The following is a 24,419-nucleotide window of genomic DNA, read 5'->3' on the forward strand; positions in this document are numbered from 1 at the left end:
TCTCGGGAAGAGGTTAGAAGACAAAATTTCTTGGTGGGAACATTCTTCTGGGAGTGTAGTCAAAAAAAGCAGAAAGGCTTCCCTGGTGGCTCAGGGCTAAAGAATCTGCCTGCCAATGCAGGAGACACAGGTTTGATCCCTGATCTGGGAAGATCCCACATGCCACAGAGCAACTAAGCCCATGTGCCACAACTACTGAGCCTGTGCTCTAGAGCCCCCCGTTCCACAAGAAAAGCCACCACAATGAGCAGCCCACGCATTACAACCAGAGAGCAGCCCCCGCTCTCCAAAACTAATGAAAAGCCTATGCAGCAACAAAGAGCCAAAAACAAATAAATAAAAATTATTTAAAAAAAAAAAAAGGCAGAGCAATCTGGGCTGAGTATTCAGAACAAGGATTTACACTTACTAGTTGTGTGTCTTTCGGTAAGTCCATCTCTCAGTCATCATTTTGCAAACCACAGCTTTATGTTCTATACCATCATTTGAGAAATAATATTCACTTATGTCTGGGCAATAGGAAGGGCTCTGGTTCAGATTCCCTGATAATCTGAGTCTTGGCTGTGCTGGGTCTTCAGTGCTGCTCACGGGCTCTCTTCAGTTGTGGCAAGCGGGGGCCACTCTCTAGTTGTGGTGTGCAGGCGTCTCGCTGCAGAGGCTTCTGGTGTTGCAGAGGATGGGCTCTAGGCCTGTGGGCATCAGCAGCTGAGGCACTTAGGCTCAGTGGTTTTGACACAGGGGCTTAGCTGCCCTGGGGCATGTGGGATCTTCCCCGACCAGGGATCAAACCTGTGTCCTCTGCATTGGCAGGTGGATTCTTAACCACTGGACCACCAGAGAAGCCCCCGAGTCTTGTCTTGACAGCATGATTTTAATTCTCTCATTAAGAATGTGAAACATGGGAACTCCCTGGTGGTCTGAAAGTGAAAGTCGCTCAGTTGTGTCCGACTCTTTGTAATCCCATGGGCTATACAGTCCATGGAATTCTCTAGGCCAGAATACTGGAGTGGGTGACCTTTTCCTTCTCCGGGGGATCTTCCGAACCAGGGATCAAACCCAGGTCTCCCACATTGCAGGAGGATTTTTTACCAACTGAGCCACAAGGAAAGCCCAAGAATACTGGAGTGGGTAGTCGATCCCTTCTCCAGCAGATCTTCCCAACCCAGGAACCGAACCGGGGTCTCCTGCATTGCAAGAGGATTCTTTACCAACTGAGCTATCAGGGAGCCCCCCTGGTGGTCTAGTGGTTAGGACTCAGCCCTTTTACTGCTGTGGGCAGGGTTCAATCCCTGGTTGGGGAACTGAGATTCTACACGCTGTGTGCTGTGGCCAAAATTTAAAAAAAAAAAAAAAAAAAGGCGAAATCTGTACAATCAACAATTTTTCAGCTCTCTTTGTTTTTGAAATAGGCACATTTGTACTGTTTACTTATAGGTTACTGAGAGGGTCAACTCAAGTGACATACAGATTTGAGTGCACCTTAGGAACTATAAAATGCTACATACATAAGAAGAATAAAGATTATTTCCAGACCGAGCAGCATGCTGGGGGACTTGGGATCCCTACATAAACTCTCCGAATTTCAAATGTGTCTGCAATAAGTTTGTTCTGTCTACTGTATGCAGTGGGCAGAATTAATTTCAAAAAGAAGAGAAATCTAAGGAGGTACAGACAAAAGTGACAAAATGAAAATAGAGTATCTGTGCTTTGGCCAGGAAAAAACTACCAACTATATGGTATTATCTGGCCACATGAAAAATTTTAAGAAATAATTTCCATTAAAGAAAAGCAAAATACCAATTTTTACCTATAAAATTAGAATCAGTTCAGTTCAGTCACTCAGTCGTGTCCAACTCTTTGCGACCCCATGAATCGCAGCAAGCCAGGCCTCTCTGTCCATCACCAACTCCTGGACTTCACTCAGACTCACGTCCATCGAGTCAGTTATGCCATCCAGACATCTCATCCTCTGTCGTCCCCTTCTCCTCTTGCCCCCAATCCCTCCCAGCATCAGAGTCTTTTCCAAGTAGTCAACTCTTTGCATGAGGTGGCCAAAGTACTGGAGTTTCAGCTTTAGCATCATTCCTTCCAAAGAAATCCCAGGGCTGATCTCCTTCAGAAAGGACTGGTTGGATCTCCTTGCAGTCCAAGGGACTCTCAAGAGTCTTCTCCAACACCACACTTCAAAAGCATCAATTCTTCGGCGCTCAGCTTTCTTCACAGTCCACCTCTCACATCCATACATGACCACAGGAAAAACCATAGCCTTGACTAGACCTTTGTTGGCAAAGTAATGTCTCTGCTTTTGAATATGCTATCTAGGTTGGTCATAACTTTCCTTCCAAGGAGTAAGCGTCTTTTAATTTCATGGCTGCAATCACCATCTGCAGTGATTTTGGAGCCCCAAAAAATAAAGTCTGACACTGTTTCCACTGTTTCCCCATCTATTTCCCATGAAGTGATGGGACCGGATGCCATGATCTTCGTTTTCTGAATGTTGAGCTTTAAGCCAACTTTTTCACTCTCCACTTTGATTTTCATCAAGAAGCTTTTTAGTTCCTCTTCACTTTCTGCCATAAGGGTGGTGTCATCTGCATATCTGAGGTTATTGATATTTCTCCCAGCAATCTTGATTCCAGCCTGTGCTTCTTCCAGCCCAGCGCTTCTCATGATGTACTCTGCATATAAGTTAAATAAGCAGGGTGACAATATACAGCCTTGACATACTCCTTTTCCTATATGGAACCAGTCTGTTGTTCCATGTCCAGTTCTAACTGTTACTTCCTGACCTGCATACAAATTTCTCAAGAGGCAGGTCAGGTGGTCTGGTATTCCCATCTCTTTCAGAATTTTCCACAGTTGATTGTGATCCACATAGTCAAAGGCTTTGGCATAGTCAATAAAGCAGAAATAGATGTTTTTCTGGAACTCTCTTGCTTTTTCCATGATCCAGAGGATGTTGGCAATTTGATCTCTGGTTCCTCTGCCTTTTCTAAAACCAGCTTGAACATCTGGAAGTTCATGGTTCACATATTGCTGAAGCCTGGCTTGGAGAATTTTGAGCATTACTTTATTAGTGTGTGAGATGAGTGCAATTGTGGGGTAGTTTGAGCATTCTTTGGCATTGCCTTTCTTTGGGATTGCAATGAAAACTGACCTTTTCCAGTCTTGTGGCCACTGCTGAGTTTTCCAAATTTGCTGGCATATTGAGGGCAGCATTTTCACAGCATCATCTTTCAGGATTTTAAATAGCTCCACTGGAATGCCATCACCTCCACTAGCTTTGTTTGTAGTGATGCTTTCTAAGGCCCACTTGACTTCCCATTCCAGGATGTCTGGCTCTAGGTGAGTGATCACACCATTGTGATTATCTGGGTCGTGAAGATCTTTTTTGTACAGTTCTTCTGTGTATTCTTGCCACCTCTTCTTAATATCTTCTGCTTCTGTTAGGTCCATACCATTTCTGTCCTTTATGGAGCCCATCTTTGCATGAAATGTTCCCTTGGTATCTCTAATTTTCTTGAAGAGATCTCTAGTCTTTCCCATTCTGTTGTTTTCCTCTATTTCTTTGCATTGATCCCTGAGGAAGGCTTTCTTATCTCTTCTTGCTATTCTTTGGAACTCTGCATTCAGATGTTTATATCTTTCCTTTTCTCCTTTGCTTTTCGTGTCTCTTCTTTTCATAGCTATTTGTAAGGCCTTCTCAGACAGCCATTTTGCTTTTTTGCATTTCTTTTCCATGGGGATGGTCTTGATCCCTGTCTCCTATACAAAGTCACGAACCTCAGTCCATAGTTCATCAGGCACTCTATCTATCAGATCTAGTCCCTTAAATCTATTTCTCACTTCCACTGTATAATCATAAGAGATTTGATTTAGGTCATACCTGAATGGTCTAGCGGTTTTCCCTACTTTCTTCAATTTAAGTCTGAATTTGGTAATAAGGAGTTCATGATCTGAGCCACAGTCAGCTCCTGGTCTTGTTTTTGTTGACTGTATAGAGCTTCTCCATCTTTGGCTGCAAAAAATATAATCAATCTGATTTCGATGTTGACCATCTGGTGATGTCTATGTGTAGAGTCTTCTCTTGTGTTGTTGGAAGAGGGTGTTTGCTATGACCAGTGCATTTTCTTGGCAAAACTCTAGTTTACATTAAATAAAAAATCTTGGCAAAAATAAGGTGAAACAGACACATCCAGATCCAGATCCTAAGGAAACAATCCAAAATGCAGATAAGAATTAAGGCCGTAGATTTCACTGTAGCCCTATTTGTAATGATGATAAATTAGAAATAGCTTATAGAACCAACAGCAAAGTGATTAAGTGATTTAAGTGAAATTAAAGCAAGATATATTCTGTAGCCATTAAAAATTATGATATGAAGAATTATTAAGAAGACTTCCCTGATGGTCCAGTGGTTAAGAATCCACCTTCCAATACAGGGGATGAGGGTTCAATCCGTGGTCAGGGAACTAAGATCCCACATGCCTCACGGCTACTGAGGTCGTGAGCCACAACTACTGAACCTGTGTACCACAGGGAAAGATCCCACATGCTGCAACTAAGACCTGTTACAGCCAAAAATAAATAAACAAATAAAGGGAAGAATTATTAAAAACATGGGACATGGACGAGTGCTCATATTACAAATAAGCAACAAAGCATGATTAAGGTTGTAAGTTGTTCACAGTGCAATTTCTTCTATTGAAAATATTTATGTCATTATTGGATTAGTGTTTTAAAAAGATGACTCTGGCTGAACTCCCAACCATAGCTGATTACCACTTCTGTCAGCATCAGCTCTGTGCCTTGCACATCACATCCCTTACTGTGGTACATGGCACCATGGATTACGTATTAGTGTACACACACCAGACTGTGAACTGCTTGAGGGCAAGCCCTTATCCTGTTCTTCTAGCAGAGGACTTTGCCAGGACAGAGGAAGATTTGTTCGAATAAATCAATCAATGAGCCACTGAAAACAGATCTCAGAAATAAATATTCACTAGTTTTCCAAATATAAATACATCTAAAACGTATTTGACTATGTACCTTTTTAAACAACCTAGAATTCAAACACAAGTAGCTTGCTAGAAAAGATAGTTAAACACACACACATACATAAGCACACAAGAAGACTCAGAAGGAAATACTTCAAATCAAAACTTTACCTGGCAGCTTCCCTGGTGGCTCAGGGGCAGGCAATCTGCCTACCAGTGCAGGAGACCCAGGTTCGATCACTGGGTCGAGAAGATTCCACATGTCTCAGAGCACCTAAGCTGGTGCGCTACAACTCGGTGCTCTCTAACTACCGGGCCTGTGCTGTAGAGCCCGGGAACCATAACTAGTGAAGCCCAAGAGCTCGTCTCCGCTACGAGAGAAGCCGCTGCAATGAGAAGCCCACACACCACAACTAGAGAAAAGCCCAAGCAGCAACAAAGACCCAGCACTGCCAGAAAAATAAACCCGTTACCAGGACTGTTGCTGAGGGTCGAATCCTGAGAGATTTAATTTTTCATCTTTATACAGCTTGCAAATTTTCTCTAATGATTACCTCTGACTTTTATAAAAGTATGCATATATTGCGGGGAGGTTGTATTCTTTTTAAAAGAAGTATTTCTATTTAGGATAATGGAAAACTTCTGGAAATAGTTGTGATGATTACACAACACTGTGACTGGGCTTTATGCCACTGAATTATAGTAAAAATGGTTAAAACAGTAAAATCTACGTTATGCATGTCTTATCACAAAAAAAAGTAAAACATCTTCTGGAAGGATATTGGTACAAATATTCCACAAGATAATGGCTCCTCCCTAGTAAACTACTTATTTCAGGATATGGCCAACCTAAAATAAAATCAATTAAAAACCTATAATGGAGATATGACATCAGCTTTGGGAAGGGAGGCCTGGCAACAGTGAGTATCAACAAGACAGTGAATGGCCCGTAAGGGAGAGTAAGCACGTGTCACTGTTCCCAGGACCATCTTGGAAACACAGACCCTTTTCTAGAAGGTACAAACTCAGAAATGCGCCCTGTGATAACACCATAGTGCACTTCTCTAGCATTCAGTTTATAAAGAAGGTGGTGAAGAACACAGGCTACGGAAGCAGATGCCACTGAGGTGGAGTCCAGGCTGTCCCACTTAGTTTATGTGACTTTAGGTTAGGCAGGGCAACTAACCCTTTTTTTTTTTTTTTTTAATTTTTCGGTTGTGCCACCTGGCATGCGGAATCTTAATTCCCCCATCAGGGATTGAGCCCACACCCGCTGCAGTGGAAGCACAGCTGTAACCACTGGACTGCCAGGGAAGTCCCAACTAATCTTCTTAAACCTTAGTTTTGGGCTTCCCAGATGGCACAGTGGTAAAGAATGCCAATCAGGAGACGCAGGACACATGGGTTTGATCCCTATGTCGGGAAGATCTCCTGGAGAAGGGAATGGCAACCCACCCAGTATTCTTGCCTAGGAAATCCCATGGACAGAGGAGCCTGGAAGGCTACAGTCCATGGGGTTGCAAAGAGTCAGACATGACTGAGCATGCACGCACCCATGCACATAGCCAGTCTTAGGGCTTCCCTGGGGGCTCAGTGGTAAAGAATCCCGTTGTCAAAATGCAGGAAACACAGGGTCAGTCCCTGAGTCAGGAAGATCCCCTGGAGAAGGGAATGGCAACCCACTCCAGTATTCTTGCCTAGGAAATCCCATGGACAGAGGAGCCTGGAAGGCTACAGTCCATGGGGTTGCAAAGGGTTGGACACAACTTAGTGACTAAACAACATGAGTGGTCTTATAAAGTGGGACAAATAATAGTCACTACCTTATATGAAAATCAGATGAGACTATGCATGATAAACTCAGTCTCGTGCCTGCCACATAAGATCTGATAACTATTAGATATTAATTTTTATTTTTATACTTTATTATTGCTTATTTCAACCTTCCTATAAGGCAGTCGGTATACCACAGTGAAAGACAGCACAGGCTCTGGAGCCAGGCTGGAAATCCTAGTCAACTTTGTGAACTTGGTTATTTAACCCCATGCTGTGCTGTGCTTAGTCGCTCAGTCATGTCTGACTCTTTGCAACCCCATGGACTGTGTAGCCCGCCAGGCTCCTCTGTTCATGGGGATTCATCAGGCAAGAATTCTGGAGTGGGTTACCATGCCCTTCTCCAGGGAATCTTCCCAACCCAGGGTTCAAACCCAGGCCTCCTGCACTGCAGTTACATTCTTTACCAACTAAGCCACCAAAAAAGCCCCATTTAACCTCATGCTGCTGCTAAGTCGCTTCAGTCGTGTCTAACTCTGTGCGACCCCATAGACGGCAGACCACCAGGCTCCCCTGTCCCTGGGATTCTCCAGGCAAGAACACTGGAGTGGATTGCCATTTCCTTCTCCAATGCATGAAAGTGAAAAGTGAAAGTGAAGTCGGTCAGTTGTGTCCGACTCTTAGCGACCTCATGGACTGCAGCCCACCAGGCTCCTCTGTCCATGGGATTTTCCAGGCAAGAGTACTGGAGTGGGGTGCCATTGCCTTCTCCGATTTAACCTCATAGTGAGGTTCAATTTATAAAAACAGTATTTACCTCAAAGCGTCTATCTAAGGATTAAATGAAGTATATACATGGACTACTTATCAAGTGCTGGCTGCAAAGAAAATGCTTAGTAAACACTAGCAATTATTATTAACACTATTGTTTTAAGGGGAAGATAGAGGCCGGCAGAGTGTTAAGACCTGTTCCAGAAGAGTTTATTAACTATCATTTATGCTCAACCTAATTCCTTCTTCTGTAATTTGATACTCAAAAAACAATCTATTAATATGGCTGCTAGAAAAAATATATATACCCTGGAAGACAGGAAAATGAGGAGCTGGATAGTGGTAATGAGAGAACAGAAAAATTCCAGTTATGAGAAGAGTAGAGCCTGGCTGTAGTGAACTCACTGACTCCCTGTTATAAATATGGATTTGCCTAAAACTGAAGAACGTAAAGAGCACTGCCTCAGGCCCTGATCAGCCCAATCTGAGCTGAACATCAAGCTTCCTGAACTGGTGGTTTGAGAGACAGCCTCCTTACCCGAGTAACCTGCCCAGCCCACACCATGTCTGCATGACTAACCCACACAGGCAAGTTACTAAACCATGCAGGGTAGAAAAAATGGATATGAGAAAATTTGCTAGGCAAAAAGCAAGAAGTCAGTGGCTATGCAATGTGGGAGGAACATAAATCATCCTGCACTAGGAGGAGAGATCAGAGCTCTAGTCCCAGGCATGAAGGATGTTAAATCTGCTTGCTAAATAGCTTCTTTTCTTTTTAGCACAAATATTTGTAAATGCATAAAATGTTAACTGTAAAGCACTAAGAATATAATGAACAACTATAGAATCATCCAAGAATCAGAAAATTACCAGTAACTTGCATCTACTTATATATCCCTCATCTACTTATATCTCATCTTCCTGCCCAGCCCCACACTGCCAACTTAGCCTGTATCTTCATTTTTTTCCCACTAATAGCTAATTTTCAATCCACATATTAACTGACCTCTGTACACTGTTTGATACTGTTGCTCCCACCCCACCTGCGCTGATGAACACCTTCTTTACTTGCTTTCTATAATACTGGCAGTGCTTTTGTTTCAACCTTTCTGGTTGTTCATTCTCTTTTCCCCTTAAGGCTTCTTTTCCTCTACCCAGCCAGTTTTCTCAAAACTCCATCCTAGGCCTTCTCTTCTTCTCACTCTAGAATCTCCTCAGATTCCTTAGGCCCTCTCTTTGCATCAGTTACCATACTGTTACCCGAGTCCCCACCCCTCCTCTCTACTGTAGACCTGACATCTATGCTCAACAACTACAGGATATCCTAGACCAAACTCCTGACCTTCTTCCTCAAACTGCATCCTCTCAGGGTTCTCAGCACAGTGAAGGGCACCACTGTCCTCTGTTGCATAAGTCAAAGTCACCCGTAACACCCACCTGGAGTCACCCACCAAGTTTCCCAGCGTCAGCCCACCAAGTCTTCTCAGTTTGATCTGCTGCATTACTCTTGATTCACTCTGGGCTATTCCACCATCACCACCATAATTTAAGCTCCCTTCCAAGTACTCTCTGCTTGAATTTTTCCCAACAGTATTTGTGCAACTCACAAGCTCCTCACACGACTGCCTCTTTCCCCAGCTATTACTTATCCACCCACCCCCCTGGGAGGTCACTTATCACTCATTTCCTTTGGAGAGCCTTCCATACTAGGTCCATTCCTCTTAAGTATAAATTCTTATTGAACCACGCACCAATGCCTTTATCACGCTTAGCATCAATATAGTTTTATGCTGACTTGTATGACCTTGATAATGTTTGTTTCCCTTGCCAGAGCTCCATGAAAACAGGAAATACATGTTTTTTATTCTTACCACTATATCCTCTATATATAGCAATTTGCCTGGCCTTTTGTAGGCACTTAAAAAATATCTGTTTAACGAATGAATGATTGATTGAATGAATAAAATTATGTAGCACAGAAAGATCATTCAGCTATTGGGGAGAAGAGGGATTCATAAAATAGCCTTAAAAACTATCTCTTTTTCTTCTTATATACTTTCATTCTCATTGAGAAACTTCATTTTAATTTAGTTTCCCAGGAAAATAAAATTATATCCAAGAGGCGAGTCAGAAAAACTCCTGGGTCCCAAGACCCCATATGTCAGGACAAAACCTCTGGAATCAAGACAGTTTTTGATAGAAGTCCCAGCTCTGGCACTTGTTAGCAGAATGACCTTGGGAAAGTCATTTCAGTGTGAGCTCAGTTTTCTCATCTATAAAATGGAGAAAAGACTCAAAGCTCTTACACTTAAGAATATTAATTTAATAAAATACAAAGCATAATGTATTACCTGGGTTTTGTTTTTTTTTTTGCTACTTTATTTTACTATTGCTGTTGTTAGTTTACTAATATTATTACCAAAGGTTATACTCATAATAGAGACTGAACAGACAGATGGCTTCCAAAGTCTCTCCCGGCTCTAAATATCCCACCACATTGTTAATGATGAAGAACTTTCTTTTTGAAAAATACCTGAATCTTGTATGAACTGTAACATGACAGGTCTGAAGGACAATACCCCCCAAAAGCTGCATTCCTGAAAAATCATTCCTAGAAAAACTCTGCCAGAGCACCAGGAGGGCATCATGTTTATTGCATGCCACAGTGTTCCTATCCTGCTATGCCATTTTTCTGGAAGTTCTTGGTATGTGGTGAACACAGAGAAATTCTAAAGCAGGCTATAAGAAGTCATTCTGAAACTCTAAGTGAGGGGAATCACCCTCACCTGAATCTTTCCACATACATTCCTGCTCTGACTTCTGACCCACGCACATGACTTAGGAGGGACTGTATGGTTCAGTGCATGCCTGCTTTCCCTATCAGTCACCATGCTGAACGACTGTGGGTACCTGGGATCCAGCAGGCCTTGTTCCACTCCCCAGGCCATCTCTCTTACAGCATTGCTGATTTCATGACGGGATGTGTAAGCAAAACAGACGTTCAGGAAACACCTGAGAAGGGAAGAACAGAATAATTTACCGAGAGGGACAGGGAGTAAGAAGCAGAGTCCCTGATTACAGAGCACCCCCTCTGTGGTAGAACACACATCAAAGGTTAACCATGGTTACCTCTGAAAGGCGAGATTATTAGTTTTTTGAGTTTTCCTATTTTCCTTGGGGAAAAAAACATTAGTTTTGTAGTAAGAATAATACTAACTGATCCTTATTATTCACTTAATCTTCTTGCCTTCTGCTAGCACCTGGCTTTCCGAGGATGTGAATTCATTGTGATTATTAGAACAAGTAGAGAAGAGCAGGAAGGAAATCTGATGTGAAACAAATCCACTGCCAAATATACATTACATTGCAAAGCCAACATAATGAGGTTTGGATGATTAAACTCTGTTCCCAATGCATCGGCATGCCCTCCCCAGGGCATCCCATCTACTGGTCAAAGCAGTGGGACAGAAAGAGAATTTCTTGAGGGATCTGTCTTCAGAGACAGGGATAATGCTTGATACATTCCTACCCCATCCTCTGTCAATTAAAAAATACACACAAACACAAACATATATATTTAAATATGTATATATATACATTAAATGTATGTAAACAGGTACACACATATATATACATGCACAAATATATGTATATATTTATACGCTTAAATATGTATGTGTGTGTATATATATGTGCATATATATAGGAGGGGGCAAGGCCCATGAGGGATGAAGATAAGAAACTGCACGTGTGAACATACACACATGTAACAGGTACTGCAGAAACATCTCCATCTGCCCTATAGCTGAAGGAGGAAGCTTCTAAGCATCCGAAACCAAGTCCTTGTTGCCTCTTGTACCAAATGCAGGCCAAGAAAGGCCCAGGAGGTCTCCCCAAAGTTAGAGGGAGTCAAAGATTGATACAGGCCCCTAAGGGAAAATCTGAAAACTTACTTGTTGTAGTTCTTGGTGGTCTGCACAGCCTGTGCGACCAGCTCCTGGAGATCCAAGGGCAACAAATGCAGATCACCCAGGACCCGGATACATACCCCATGCTTCTGCAGTTTCTCCCTAATCAGGGGGGAAAGGAGGCAGGTTTGGGAGTTGGGACAGAGCACCTGCTGAGCTGGAGAGAGCAAAGTGCTTAGATAATACTCAGTTACCAGCGTGAGTGCTTTCCTGTGTGTCAGGCACCATTCTACATTATTTCACTGCATGCCTTCAATGTCTGTGAAAGGAGTTTAGTACATTCCCTGTTCTCCAGCGGGAAACTGAAGCTCACACAGAATAGGCTGAGGCTCAGATAGGGATTACCCAAAGTCAAAACAACCATCAAGAGCCGTGTCAGGACTGAAACCTAGGTCTGTCTGATTTGAGAACCCAAACTTCTTTAACACATATTACACTGCCTCACGTGTCCCTGTTGGCAAGCTGCATCACATGGATTCTCTGCTATCTGTCCCATTCTGACAGGCAAACAAACTCAAGGGCAGGAGTTGTATTACTAGTTACTTTTGTTAACTTCTCGTGAAATATAAGTATAGCAACATCTAACATTAATTATATGTTTGTTAATTGCCAGACATTGGTCTGCGCTTCCCTGATAGCTCAGTTGGTAAAGAATCCGCCTGCAATGCAGGAGACCCTGGTTTGATTCCTGGGCTGGGAAGATCCACTAGAGAAGGGATAGGCTACCCACTCCAGGACTCTTGGGCTTCCCTTGTGGCTCAGCTGGTAAAGAATCCATCTGCAATGTGGAAACCTTGGTTCGATCCGTGGGTTGGGAAGATCCCTTGGAGAAGGGAAAGGCTACCCACTCCAGTGTTCTGGCCTGGAGAATTCAGGACTATACAGTCCATGGGGTCACAAAGAGTCGGACACCACTGAGCAACTTTCATTTTCACTTTTTCAGACATTGGTCTAAGTGTTTTACATGCATTCCATTTTTACATCTACCTTTGAGGCAGACACCATTATCATTCCCCTTTTACAGATGAAGAAACTGAGGCCCAGGGAGGTTAATTCATTCAAGATCAGGCAGCTGGTGAGTAGAAAGTCAGATACTGAATTAAGGCAGTCTGGTTCTAGGGCCTTTTTAATCACGACATTACACTGCCTCTATATAGTAACTCCCAAATGGCAGAGTGAGCATGAGCTCACTGTTTCCTAGTCAGCTTCTTGAACTTGGGAATGCTAAAGAGAAACAGAATGACTAATGTTTGGAAAACAGGAGCTCCGTAACAAGAAGTATACTGTGGGGTGAGGGTATCTGGCAGGTTCTGGAGAACCCTGATCCAGAGTTGAAGGCTGCACCCACAGCCTTTCCACACTGCAACCCTCAACCACATTTCTTCCAAGAGTGAAGCAAGATCTAATCACCTAGTTTTGAGAACCCACTTGAGTACTAGTAGACAAATGTATACTCAAAATCAAGGCAATATTTGAATAAGAACACCTAGATTTGGGAATTCCTTAGCAGTCCAGTTTTTAGGACTCTGCACTTCCACTGCAGGGGGCACAGGTTCAATCCCTGGTCAGGGAACTAAGATCCAGCGTGCCCTGGGATGCGGCCAAAAAAGAGAAAGAATACCTAGATTCAAGCCCTAGTGCTACTGCTTACTATCTGACCTAGCATAACTGCTTAGCCTCGCTGAGCCTCTTACCTTGTAAACTGGGGGTGCTAACCATCTCTGCCTTACTGGGAAAGTGCACATGACCCGAAGGAGGGCTACAGGGAAGGAGCTGTGAAAGTGCTGGCAAGGAGCCAGGAGACCTGGGTTCCCAGCCTGGCTCTGCCACTGGTTTGCTGTGTGACCATGGGCAAGCCTTTCTCTTCTTTCCACCAGGGTTAGTTTCCCAACTGATGAAACCAAACTAGACCAGTGGTTTTCCAAACTTCTTTTAGCCAAACAACTCTTTCTTTGAATCAAATCTGAAACAGATGCCCAATATGTAAAAGATAAAGACAAAGCGGCACTGCATACCCTGTCCCCTCTGGGCCCTTGCACGCCCGCCCTCACAACACTGGGGTTCTGTGGCACACTACAGGAAAACCACTGCTGAGGCTTCTTATTGCTCTGTCCAGGACTTCACAACCTAAGACCATGTCCTCTACTACTGACTGATTAGAACAATCTCAGGAGCACCTTTTAAGAACTCTAAGATTACCTCCTGTCTCTTGGAGTGCAGTATAATAGACAACAGCTTAGCTCCAGAGTCAGAAAGATTCTGTCTGTTTTGGCTCTGTCTGTCTGATAGCTGCACAACCCAAGATACACACCTAAACTTCTCTGGTTTTTACTTTCTTCCTCTCTACAACTGGGATAATAATACCTTTCTCACAGGATAATGTGAATATTAAACGAGAATGCACATTAGGCTCAGGGCCTGACACACAGTATAAGCACTTTAAAAAGGCAAAATTAGTGTGAAATACAGAAGAATCTGAACACCTGAAACGTATCCCCATTACCTCCGTCCCCAGTCCCTTGGGTGTGACTTCTGAGCCACAAAGGAGGCAGTAATCTCTGTGGCCCAGAGTTTCACCATCTTAACATGGACAGAGAAGCCTGGCTACTCTCCCCTCACCCAGACCCACACAGGGACAGAAATGACAGAACTGTCCTAGGCCCAGCTCTGCTAGAGCTCTAAGTATTCTGTTCTCTCCTCTTCCTGGTCCTGGAGTGAGGAGGAGCTGGGCAGAAAATGGTCGTAATGAAGACTTTGGGGCAGTCCGGGCTGGAGAGAGTTCCACATTTTGGAGCAAATAATTTCCACCAAACTTCCTCTTCATCCCATTCTGGCTTTGCTCCCTGAGTTAAGGCTTAAACATAATGACAGATAAGACTAGTACTGACTCATCCCCATAAAGGCCTTTTGTGCATCATCCAGTTCCTTCCAAGGGAATATACAGGGAAGTATAGTTGCTTTTTAGGGATGACTGCACCACAGAAAATGACTTTTTCAAAGTTTCTCTCACTCTACTCCCCTGGTCACAGCTTACTGGTCCCAGGATAGAAATCCAATCTAAGGTGGGCTGCTTAGAACTAGAACCAACTAGGGTTTTAGTTCATTCTGGGCTGTGCTCTTGAAGCAGACAAAGCTGGTCTGTGGAGCCAAAGAAGTAAATGTCCAAGGAGGCATTTAGAATCCATTATCTAACGGATTCCAATCCCTGACTTCAGTTCTACCTGAGGCTGGTTGTACTTGTCCTTGAATTCTATGAAATACCTCCATACCCTCAAATAAATGATTCCTTTGAAAAAAGAGAAAAACTAGCTTGTCATACTTGCCACTGAAGAGGTCTTATTAACAGCAGAAAGATTTAGAGTTCCTTAACTAGCCCCAGAAAAGAGAGCTGAAGGTTAGGATAAGGCTGGAGGTGGTGGAAGGACGCACGCTCCCCTCTGACAGCATCTTACTGTTCTTCCATCAGGCGGCTAAACTTCTCCCGGGCCAGATCCATTAGCCCGTCTACTTCACTCTTGGAGCGTTTGAAGTTCTCGATGCTGAACGCATAGACCGTCACCTCCAGGATGCCCAAGTTCAAACACCAACGCAGAGTCTGAGGGGGAGAAGGCAAGGAGCTAGGATCCAGGAAGAGCAGGAAGGGAAACGGGGCATGCCTCAGCCCCATCTCAGTGCTGGAAGTGGGAGACAGACTTTCTTCCTTCCCACTCTGGGTAGAACTAGGATAATACCAGAATAGTGAACCAAACAAGCAGAAAGCCACCAATTGAGAGACTGAAAAATGCGAACTTAATGAGTATTATTACGCTGATGCTACTGTGGTTTACTGGAAAGAACTCTTCACTGAGAGAGTAAAGTTCTAGGTCCTAGCCCCTGACTCCATCATGCACTAGCTATGTGACTGCAGGCATATCATTTAACCTCTCAGGGCCTAAATCTCCTTATCTGTGAAACGGCATCACAATCCATCCCTCAACAGGTGGCTAAAGGTACATAAGAACACAGGTGCCCATAGCATCATTATTCCAGAAGACTGAGAGGCTGATGAGTTACAAGAAAACACGCAACAACTGCACAAGTGTGTAGCATTTAAGTCTCCAAAGTGTTTCCACATACATTTTTTCATTTGATTCTTCAAGCAACCCTTTGAGAAAGGCATTATTGTTTTCATGCCTACTTTACAGATAGTAAAACTGAGCCTGGGAAAGTGAAGAAATGTATCAAAAGTCCACAGCTCTACTGTACGAATCCATTATGTGAGGTTCTAGAACAGCAAACATTCATCACACTGAGTGACAGAAATCAGAACAGTGGGTGCCTGTAGAGAGGAAGAGGAGGTAGCATAGGCTTTCACTGGGGTGGGGGGGGCACAAAGGAACCTTCTAGAAAGATGGAAATGTTCTATATCTTGATAGGGGTGTGGAATAGACAGACAAGTGCAATTGTCAAAACCCCAAATTTGTGCATTTCCCTGTATGAAATTACATCTCAATGAAAAGAGAAGTAAAACTCAAATTTAAACTCAGTCTTCTGGTACTTCTCTAACCCAGTGCCACTAAAGGTGGAGAACAAACTGGAGCTGAGAACAGCAGTGCTGAAACAGGGAGCCTAGAGGTTAAAGGCAAGGGATAGAAGACATCCAAACAGAACTGAAGAAATAAAGCTGAAGAACCACCTTTCTAATTCGCTATCAGATACACAAACACATTAACTGCCAATAGGCTTGGGCCCTGAAGACCTTACCAGGCAGCGAACTTAGTGGGTACATCCGGGTTGGAGCCCACCATTGACCTCAGTCAGTAAAGACGCTAATAACAACTTCAATTTTTGAGCACTTCCTTTACGCCAGCATGTGCCACATGCTTTTCATTGAACCATATTATTTAATCCTTATGTTATTTCCCCATACTGTAGATGGAGGAACTGAGGCAAAGGGAAGCTATGTAACTTAAAGCAGGTCACAGAGCCAGGAAGTGGCAGAGCAGGGGTGCCGATGAATTCTAAGTGACCACAGAGCTTAAGCTCCTAAGCACTAGGGCAAAACCGCCTCTAGTCATAAAAGAGAAACTTCAGGTCAACAGACCTGAAGACTCCACAATGTTGGAGAGAACTCCACAACCACTCATTCAAGGCAAAAAGTATCACTGTGCTGGCTGTGTTCTTGTGCCAGGAAGCTGAGATCCATGGGCTAGAGTTTCACAAAGATCAACACAGTCCATTGTTATCGTTAAATTTAATGTTTCCCAATTTGCAATAGGCATTAAAACCATAAAATGCCGATGACCTCTGTTGGAGTCATGTCCTTGTTTGTCTGGTCCTTTTCCTAGTTTAAGCACTTAAAGGCCCGTGTCCTGAAAAACACCTCAATCTCAGGATGGGTAGTTACCCCTTACTTTTGCTCTGGAAATGTCACGTCTAAGAATTTATTCTAAACTAGTGCCATTTATCAAAGTGAAAAGTGAAAGTGTTAGTTGCTCAGTTGTATCCAACTGTTTGTGATCCAATGGACTGTAGCCCGCCAGGCTCCTCTGTCCATGGGATTTTCCAGGCAAGAATACTGGAGTGGGTAGCCATTCCCTTCTCCGGTGGATCTTCCTGATCCAGGTATCGAACCCAAGTCTCCTGAATCGTAAGGGGATTCTTTACTGTCAAAACCACCAGGGAAGCCCAGTACCATTTATAATGTCCAATAACAGTGGAGCAGCTGAACAAACCATGTCAGATCCTCAGGATAAAATGTTCCACAGTCATCAAAACATACAGGTAGAAAGGCTATACATGAACCTAGAAAAATGCTTGCCCAAATGTCAAGAAAAAACAAGGTTATCAAAGCTATAGATAAAACACAGACCAATGGAACAAGATAGAAAGTCCAGAGATAAGCCCACACACCTATGGGCACCGTGTCTTTGACAAAGAAGGCAAAAATATACAATGGGGAAAAGACCAGTCTCTTCAATAATTGGTGGTGGGAGAACTGGACAACTACATGTAAAAGGATAAACTCAAAATGGACTAAAGACCTAAATGTAAGACCAGAAACTATAAAACTCCTAGGGAAAAACATAAGCAGAACACTGTATGATATAAATCATAGCAAGATCCTCTATAACCCACCTCTTAGAATAATGGAAATACAAACAAAAATAAACAAGTGGGACCTAATTAAACTTAAAAGCTTTTGCACAGCAAAGGAAACTATAAACAAGGTGAAACGACAACCCTCAGGAGGAAATAATAGCAAATGAAACTGACAAAGGATTAATTTCCAAAATATACAAGCAGCTCATACAACTCAATAGCAGAAAAACAATCAACCCAATCAAAAAGTGGGTAAAAGACCTACCCAGACATTTCTCCAAAGACATCCAGATGGCTAATAAACACATCAAAATATGCTCAACATCATTATTAGAAAAATGCAAGTCAAAACTACAATGAGATATCACCTCGCATCAGTAAGAATGCTGCTAAGTCACTTCAGTCGTGTCCAACTCTGTGTGACCCCACAGACAGCAGCCCACTAGGCTCCTCTGTCCCTGGGATTCTCCAGGCAAGAACACTGGAGTGGGTTGCCATTTCCTTCTCCAATGCGTGAAAGTAAAAAGTGAAAGTGAAGTCGCTCAGTCATGCCCAACTCTTAGTGACCCCATGGACTGCAGCCTACCAGGCTCCTCCGTCCATGGGATTTTCCAGGCAAGAGTACTGGAGTGGGTTGCCATTGCCTTCTCCCCAGAAAGAATGGCTATCATCAAAAAAATCTACAAACAACAAGCGCTGGAAAGGGTGTGGAGAAAACGGAACCCTCTTGTACTGTTGGTTGGAATGTAAATTGATATAGCCACTATGGAAGACAGTATGGAGACTCCTTAAAAAACTAGGAATAAAACTATCATGGGCTTCCCTGGTAGCTCAGCTGGTAAAGAATCCACCTGCAATGCAAGAGACCCTGGTTCTATTCCTGGGTGGGGAAGATCCCCTGGAGAAGGGATAGTCTACCCACTCTAGTATTCTTGGGCTTCCTTGGTGGCTCAGCTGGTAAAGAATCTGTCTGCAATGCAGGAGATCTGGGTTTGATCCCTGGTTGAGAAGATCAGCTGGAGAAGGGAACAACTACCCACTCCAGTATGTCCAGGAAGACAGTATGGAGATATCACACAACCCAGTAATATCATTATTAGGCATATACCCTGAGGAAACCATAACTGAAAAAGACACATGTACACCAGTGTTTACTGTAGCACTATTTACAGTAGCTAGGACATGGAAGCAACCAAGATGTCCATAGACAAACAAATGGATAAAGAAGCTGTGGTATATACACACAATGGAATATTACTCAGCCATAAAAAGGAACACATTTGCGTCAATTCTAATTAGGTAGATGAACCTACAGCATATTATATAGAGTGAAGAAAGTCAGAAAAACAAATATAAATACATATTAAAACATATATATGGAACCTAGAAAAATGTATTGATGAACCTATTTGCAGGGCAGCGATGGAGAAGCAGACATAGAGAACAGACATGGGTGGGGGGTTGGAGAAGGAAAGGGTGGGATGAATGGAAAGAGTAGCATGAAACATATACACTACCATATGTAAAACAGATAACCAATGAAAATGTGCTGTATGACTGACTCAGGGAACCCAAACCCCCTATAACAACGTAGAGGGGTGGGAAAGGGTGGGAGGTGGGAGGGAGGTTCAAGAGGAGGGGACATATGCATACCTATAGCTAATTCATGTTGATATACGGCAGAAACCGACACAGTATTCCTGAAACTCCAATACTTTGGCCACCTGATGCAAAGAACTGACTCATCTGAAAAGACCCTGATGCTGGGCAAGATTGAAGGCGAGAGGAGAAGGGGACGACAGAAGATGAGATGGTTGGATGGCATCACCAACTCAATGGACGTGGGTTCAGTAAGCTCTGGGAGTCCGTGATGGACAGGGAGGCCTGGCATGCTGCAGTCCATAGGGTCACAAAGAGTTGGACACAACTGAACGACTGAACTGAACTGAAAAATAAACAATTTTTTTCAAAAGCATAGATATAATTTTACGGATGTTAAGTCATGTCAAACATACTATAAGGACTGGGATGAGGCACAGAAAAATATAAACTGTTGATTAAAGTGGTAAGAGGAGACAATTTTGCTCTTATATCTAATACTTTGTAATGATTAACTAGACGATTTAATTTTTTGTGAATGTTGGTATGAGACTTACAGCTAGCAAACAAGCAAGGAAGAAAACAAACAGCTATAAAAGCACTCCCAAACCACAGCAAACTCAGGGCTTGGATTTTAACTATAATCCAATTCTCCCCAGACCATTCACCCTTGATTCTGCCACCCATACCCACCTCTGCCAGTTTGTTGAAGCCTTGTGAGTGGCCCTCCTGCCGCTCCACTTGGCACTTCTTGGCATAACGACGGTTCCCATCCATTATAAACGCAATGTGTTTGGGCATGGGGCCTGCCTGTCAAGTAAGAAGACAAACGGACACATCACATAATACTCAGAGATAAAAGGAGACAATATGCCAAGATGATAGGCTTGAGTTATATGATAAAAGTCCTGAGGAAGGGAATTGGGTATTCTGTATTTTTTTGCTCAATATATAAGCATTAAGCACTTTTATTTATTTTTATTTATGTGTTTATTGAGCCCTTACTACATATCAAGGGCTATACTAGATTTTTTATACTTCACCTTAGCTTTTTTTCCATCATACAAACATATGAAGTAAATAGTATTATCTGCACTTTACACATGAGAAAACTGAGGCTCAGAGAGGTCAAGCGACCTGCACAAGTTACACAGCTAAGAAGAGACAAAGTGGGGATTCACACTGAGGTCTGTGTGCTTCCAGAGTGCATGCCTTAACCATATGCCCTTAACCACCAGCTTGGTTTCATTAGCTTTCAACTGGAAGACACAAGAAAGATAATGATGGATGTGGTCAAATGTAGAGGGCATCCTCCTCATAAAACAGGCATCCACTTCCATCTGAGTCCTGTCACACAGGAATAGAGGCCTAAAATTGTTGGATCTTCTTATTTCACAAGAAAAGACACTCAAGATTTTTATAAAAATTTCAATGTCAGGAGCCACTTCAAAACAAACAAGGAAGGCATTTGGGAGGCAAACAAAACTTCTTATCTGGCTTAGAGCAGCCTTACATTGTACACCATAGCAAAAATTCACTCCTTGGACTATTTTCCCTCATTGGAGGGTTTCTTCATAGACCGCTTCCCCTGCAACACTCTGACATTTTCTATTTTCACCCCTACATAGAGCTGCTGCTGCTGCTAAGTTGCTTCAGTCATGTCTGACTGTGTGACCCCATAGATGGTAGCCCACCAGGCTCCCCCGTCCCTGGGATTCTCCAGGCAAGAACACTGGAGTGGGTTGCCATTTCCTTCTCCAATGCATAAAAGTGAAAAGTGAAAGTTAAGTCACTCAGTCGTGTCCAACTCTTAGTGACCCCATGGACTGCAGCCCACCAGGCTCCTCCGTCCATGGGATTTTCCAGGCAAGAGTACTGGAGTGGGGTGTCATCGCCTTCTCTGCCCTACATAGAGGCCCCTCCCCCAAAACATATTCCAAAAAAGTCATGAAGTTTGTTCTTCCGAACACAAGACTGCAGTGATTCCCTAAGGAGATGCTTTCCATTTCCTGCACTGCTTGAGATCACTTGGCATTTTTTGTGTGTGGGGAGGTGGTATTCAAGGCTTACTCATAAATTCACTGCTACCCACTGCTTGGCAGCCTGGGGCTGAAACCAAGCTGACTGGCTCCAATCTCAAACCTTTCATATGCAGAGGATATAACTTTGCTGTGATTCCTAGAGAAAAAGTTGAGGGAAGAGACAGGGGAACCAAGGAGAGTGTAGGAAACAGTGACTATAGTCTTCAAATGGCTGAAAGGCACCCCCAACAATAGTAATTAAAAACTGCTAGACAATGTGCTGAGGGCTTTCTATGTAGTTTCATCTAATCCTCAAAACCACCATATAAAGTCACATGGTTAGTACATGACACAATAGGACATTCATTCACAGTTGTCTGCCTCCAGATCCCAAACTCTTAACCATTATGCTCTACCTCACATCAAAGAAAGATTAGTTATTTTATCTAAACCCAGAGGACAGTACTAGGAATAACCGATCAAAGTTCTACGGAAACAAATTTCAGGAAAACCTAACAGCCGTGCTGCCCAGTGACACCAGGAGGTCCTAGGTTTCCTGAAAACGCAGGAGTTAGGACAATAATTTGCCAGAAACGTAGACTTGCAACTCTAAGATTCTTTAACACTGCTAAATTCTCTTACAAATCCATAAACGTCAGGGGTTACTCAATTTTAATAACAGGTTTTGATATAAATTTACCCAACAAACCAAAAGGCCAGCTGGTGCTGTGGGCCACGGCTCACCTTTATGATATTGGCACAGAACCGCTCCCAAAATGACAGCTCTCCTTCTTTGACCCATGACATAGTTCTTGCCCCGGAGAAGCAGCACAGGACGATCAGACACCAACCAGGTAACTCTGTATAAACAAGAAAGAGAACCATAAGTCACCACGCCGGCAAACAACTACGTTTGACTTGCAGGGATTCACCAAAAATGGTAGAGAGCAGCCAGCATTAGAACCCAAAGGCACTGGCCTAAGCCTCTAGTCTTTCCCCACCCAGACTTAAGACAACAGGACTTTGAGGGCAGAGGCCTTTTCTTGGCTCCACGGGCTTGCTTGGTGGAGCTTGCTGCTATATTCCCTTCTCCCTCAGTGTCTGCACCGCCTTTTTCTGAACATCTATTGAAAACGTCTGTTTCCTGTCACATCGTAGCGCCTACATCCTGATCCTTCCCCCTTCTTCCTTTTCCATCCTCCCCCAGGCAGCTTCTGACTTTCGGTGCACCAGGTCGACAACCCTTTCAGCTACTGCACCCGTTACCTCCTATCCTAGAGATTTCCCAATTATTTACTCTCTGTCACTTCCACTGTTCCTTTTGCCTGTCCCACAGCTACCTCTTGCCCAGTCAATCTCTCTCCTTCAGTCCACCCCACCCTGAATCCAGCACCTTGACAAGCACTACCAGGGCCTTCCAACTGCTCCAGTGGACCGACACTTCCTCACGACGTGGCGCTGGAAGAACACGTCATCGTTGGGCGCTGGGACACGCCTCTCCCGTCACCTAAGGGGCGGAGCCCTAGCCTGCGCTTGCGCGGTCGGAGGAGGAGGAGCGACGAGGCCAGCATTCCCGGCCGTTCGAACGCCTGGGGGCTGGGTGGGGTGAGGCGAATTCGAGAGCTTTCGGGAAGCGGTGAGGCGGGCGACTCGGCTTCGGGCCAAGTGTCAGGGACCTCGCTGGGGAAGGAGGGGTCCAGACCACCTGGGAGAGCCGCTAAGTCTGTAGACCATCAGGTTACAGGACAGGAATTAGGAGTCAGGGGAGCCTCATCTCAGAAATGCCGGGACTTCTCAGCCGCTAGCAGCAGAATAGGACTGCTGAGATAAAGGGGTAAGGCAGTGTTCTGCTAACTGTAAGGCTGCAGAATTGGCTTTAGAGCTGATACAAGTCTTAAAAAGCCTGTGTTTACACCGTTTTGTCTTAGTGGATTTAATCGTTTGCGAAGTTCCTGGCTCTCGTTAGTCTTACAAGACACTTAACCTCAATCCATTTTGTGCTGACTTAAGGCACACACATTTTAGGGTTTGCATTTGCAGGACCTACCCAAGGAACTAAAAAAAAGGATTAAGGTCAGAAAGAACTCTGCTTAAGAATGGCTTCTAAACTATAAGGCCATCAACTAACCCTGACAGAAAAATCGGGGGTATTCTTTCTGTACCAAACCTTTAACGAAAAGGGCTTCAGGAATTCAAGTTACTAACTCACAAAAGGAATTGGGAGTTTGGTTTTCTCAAAATTAAAGGGCGGAAAACAAAAACTACCATTTTCAAAGAACCTTCCTGTTCCAGTGTCATCAAAGAAACAAGAGATACTGCAGTCATAACTCCCAATTCATTATTTTGTCTTCCACTCTTTATGATAAAAGGGTTATTTTTGAGTGAAATGATCAGAGCCCTCTAGAGATGAGTAACCCATCCATGAATTTTTCATCCTTCCTGCTTGGCATCTAGGTTGCCTATCTGATTACTTCAATTTTGCAGGAAAACCATTTACTGAAATCCAGTAGTTTGCTGCTTTTAACATCTTCCATGACCGGCTTTGACTTTTGGTAGAAGTCCCTGGAGTGTTTAGTTGCTCCGTTATGTCTGACTCTGCAGCCCCATGGACTGTAGCTCGCCAGGATCCTCTGTCCAATAGATTTCCCAGGCAATACTGGAGTGAGTTGCCATTTCCTTCTCTAGGGGATCTTCTTGACCCAGGGATCAAACCATCATCTCCTGCATTGCATAATTGTTTACCAGTGAGCCACCAGGGAAACTTCTTACCCTTGTTTTTGTTAATGGTTTTTTGCACTTTGTGTGATAGTTGGTATGCTTCCAATCAAATAAACTCTTTTTATGGGGGAAGCTAGATGTTAAGAAATAGAAGGCTAGCGAACTTGTTAACATGTGTTTGTAACTAGTCAGTGTTATCTCCTCTGGCCTCACTTTCCCCAGTTTCCAGTATTTCCCTCCCTGGGTTGCTACAGGGGGTTAATTAATTAAGATTTGTAAAGGGCTTTGAGGAGCAAGGGACAAAGTATTATTAGGGTCTCATGCCCCAAGCCATGGCCCCATCCTTTCATCCCAGCCAGTGGCACAGGCAACCCCATTCTTATGCATGCCAAGCCCTTAATCCCCTTTGAATGTGGCAGCTTCCAAGGAAAGGACAAGAGGCCCTAACTAGAAACACAAATCCACTGTAATGAGGTGCTAAAAAGACT

At 43.6% G+C, this 24,419-nt stretch overlaps 1 protein-coding gene across 4 annotated transcripts in view; it reads right to left on the reverse strand.

The window, feature by feature from the left end:
• DHDDS (dehydrodolichyl diphosphate synthase subunit) overlaps nt 1–22,695 on the reverse strand; it is a 38,644-nt gene extending 15,949 nt beyond the window's left edge. For 2 of the 4 annotated variants that reach the window (XM_019980590.2, XM_019980585.2), the window contains exons 1-6: nt 22,607–22,695; nt 21,958–22,073; nt 19,886–20,002; nt 14,965–15,107; nt 11,498–11,614; nt 10,455–10,556 (exon numbers count right to left, since the gene is read on the reverse strand). In XM_019980590.2, the coding sequence (XP_019836149.1) occupies nt 10,455–10,556; nt 11,498–11,614; nt 14,965–15,107; nt 19,886–20,002; nt 21,958–22,020 (542 nt within the window). In that variant the 5' untranslated portion in view covers nt 22,021–22,073; nt 22,607–22,695. The remainder of the gene's footprint in view (nt 1–10,454; nt 10,557–11,497; nt 11,615–14,964; nt 15,108–19,885; nt 20,003–21,957; nt 22,074–22,606) is intronic. The other 2 variants (XM_019980611.2, XM_019980601.2) reach the window with 1 other exon arrangement.
• Between the last annotated feature and the right edge of the window lie 1,724 nt (nt 22,696–24,419).

Source organism: Bos indicus, chromosome 2, assembly GCF_029378745.1.
Source record: "Bos indicus isolate NIAB-ARS_2022 breed Sahiwal x Tharparkar chromosome 2, NIAB-ARS_B.indTharparkar_mat_pri_1.0, whole genome shotgun sequence".
Taxonomy (NCBI): domain Eukaryota; kingdom Metazoa; phylum Chordata; class Mammalia; order Artiodactyla; family Bovidae; genus Bos; species Bos indicus.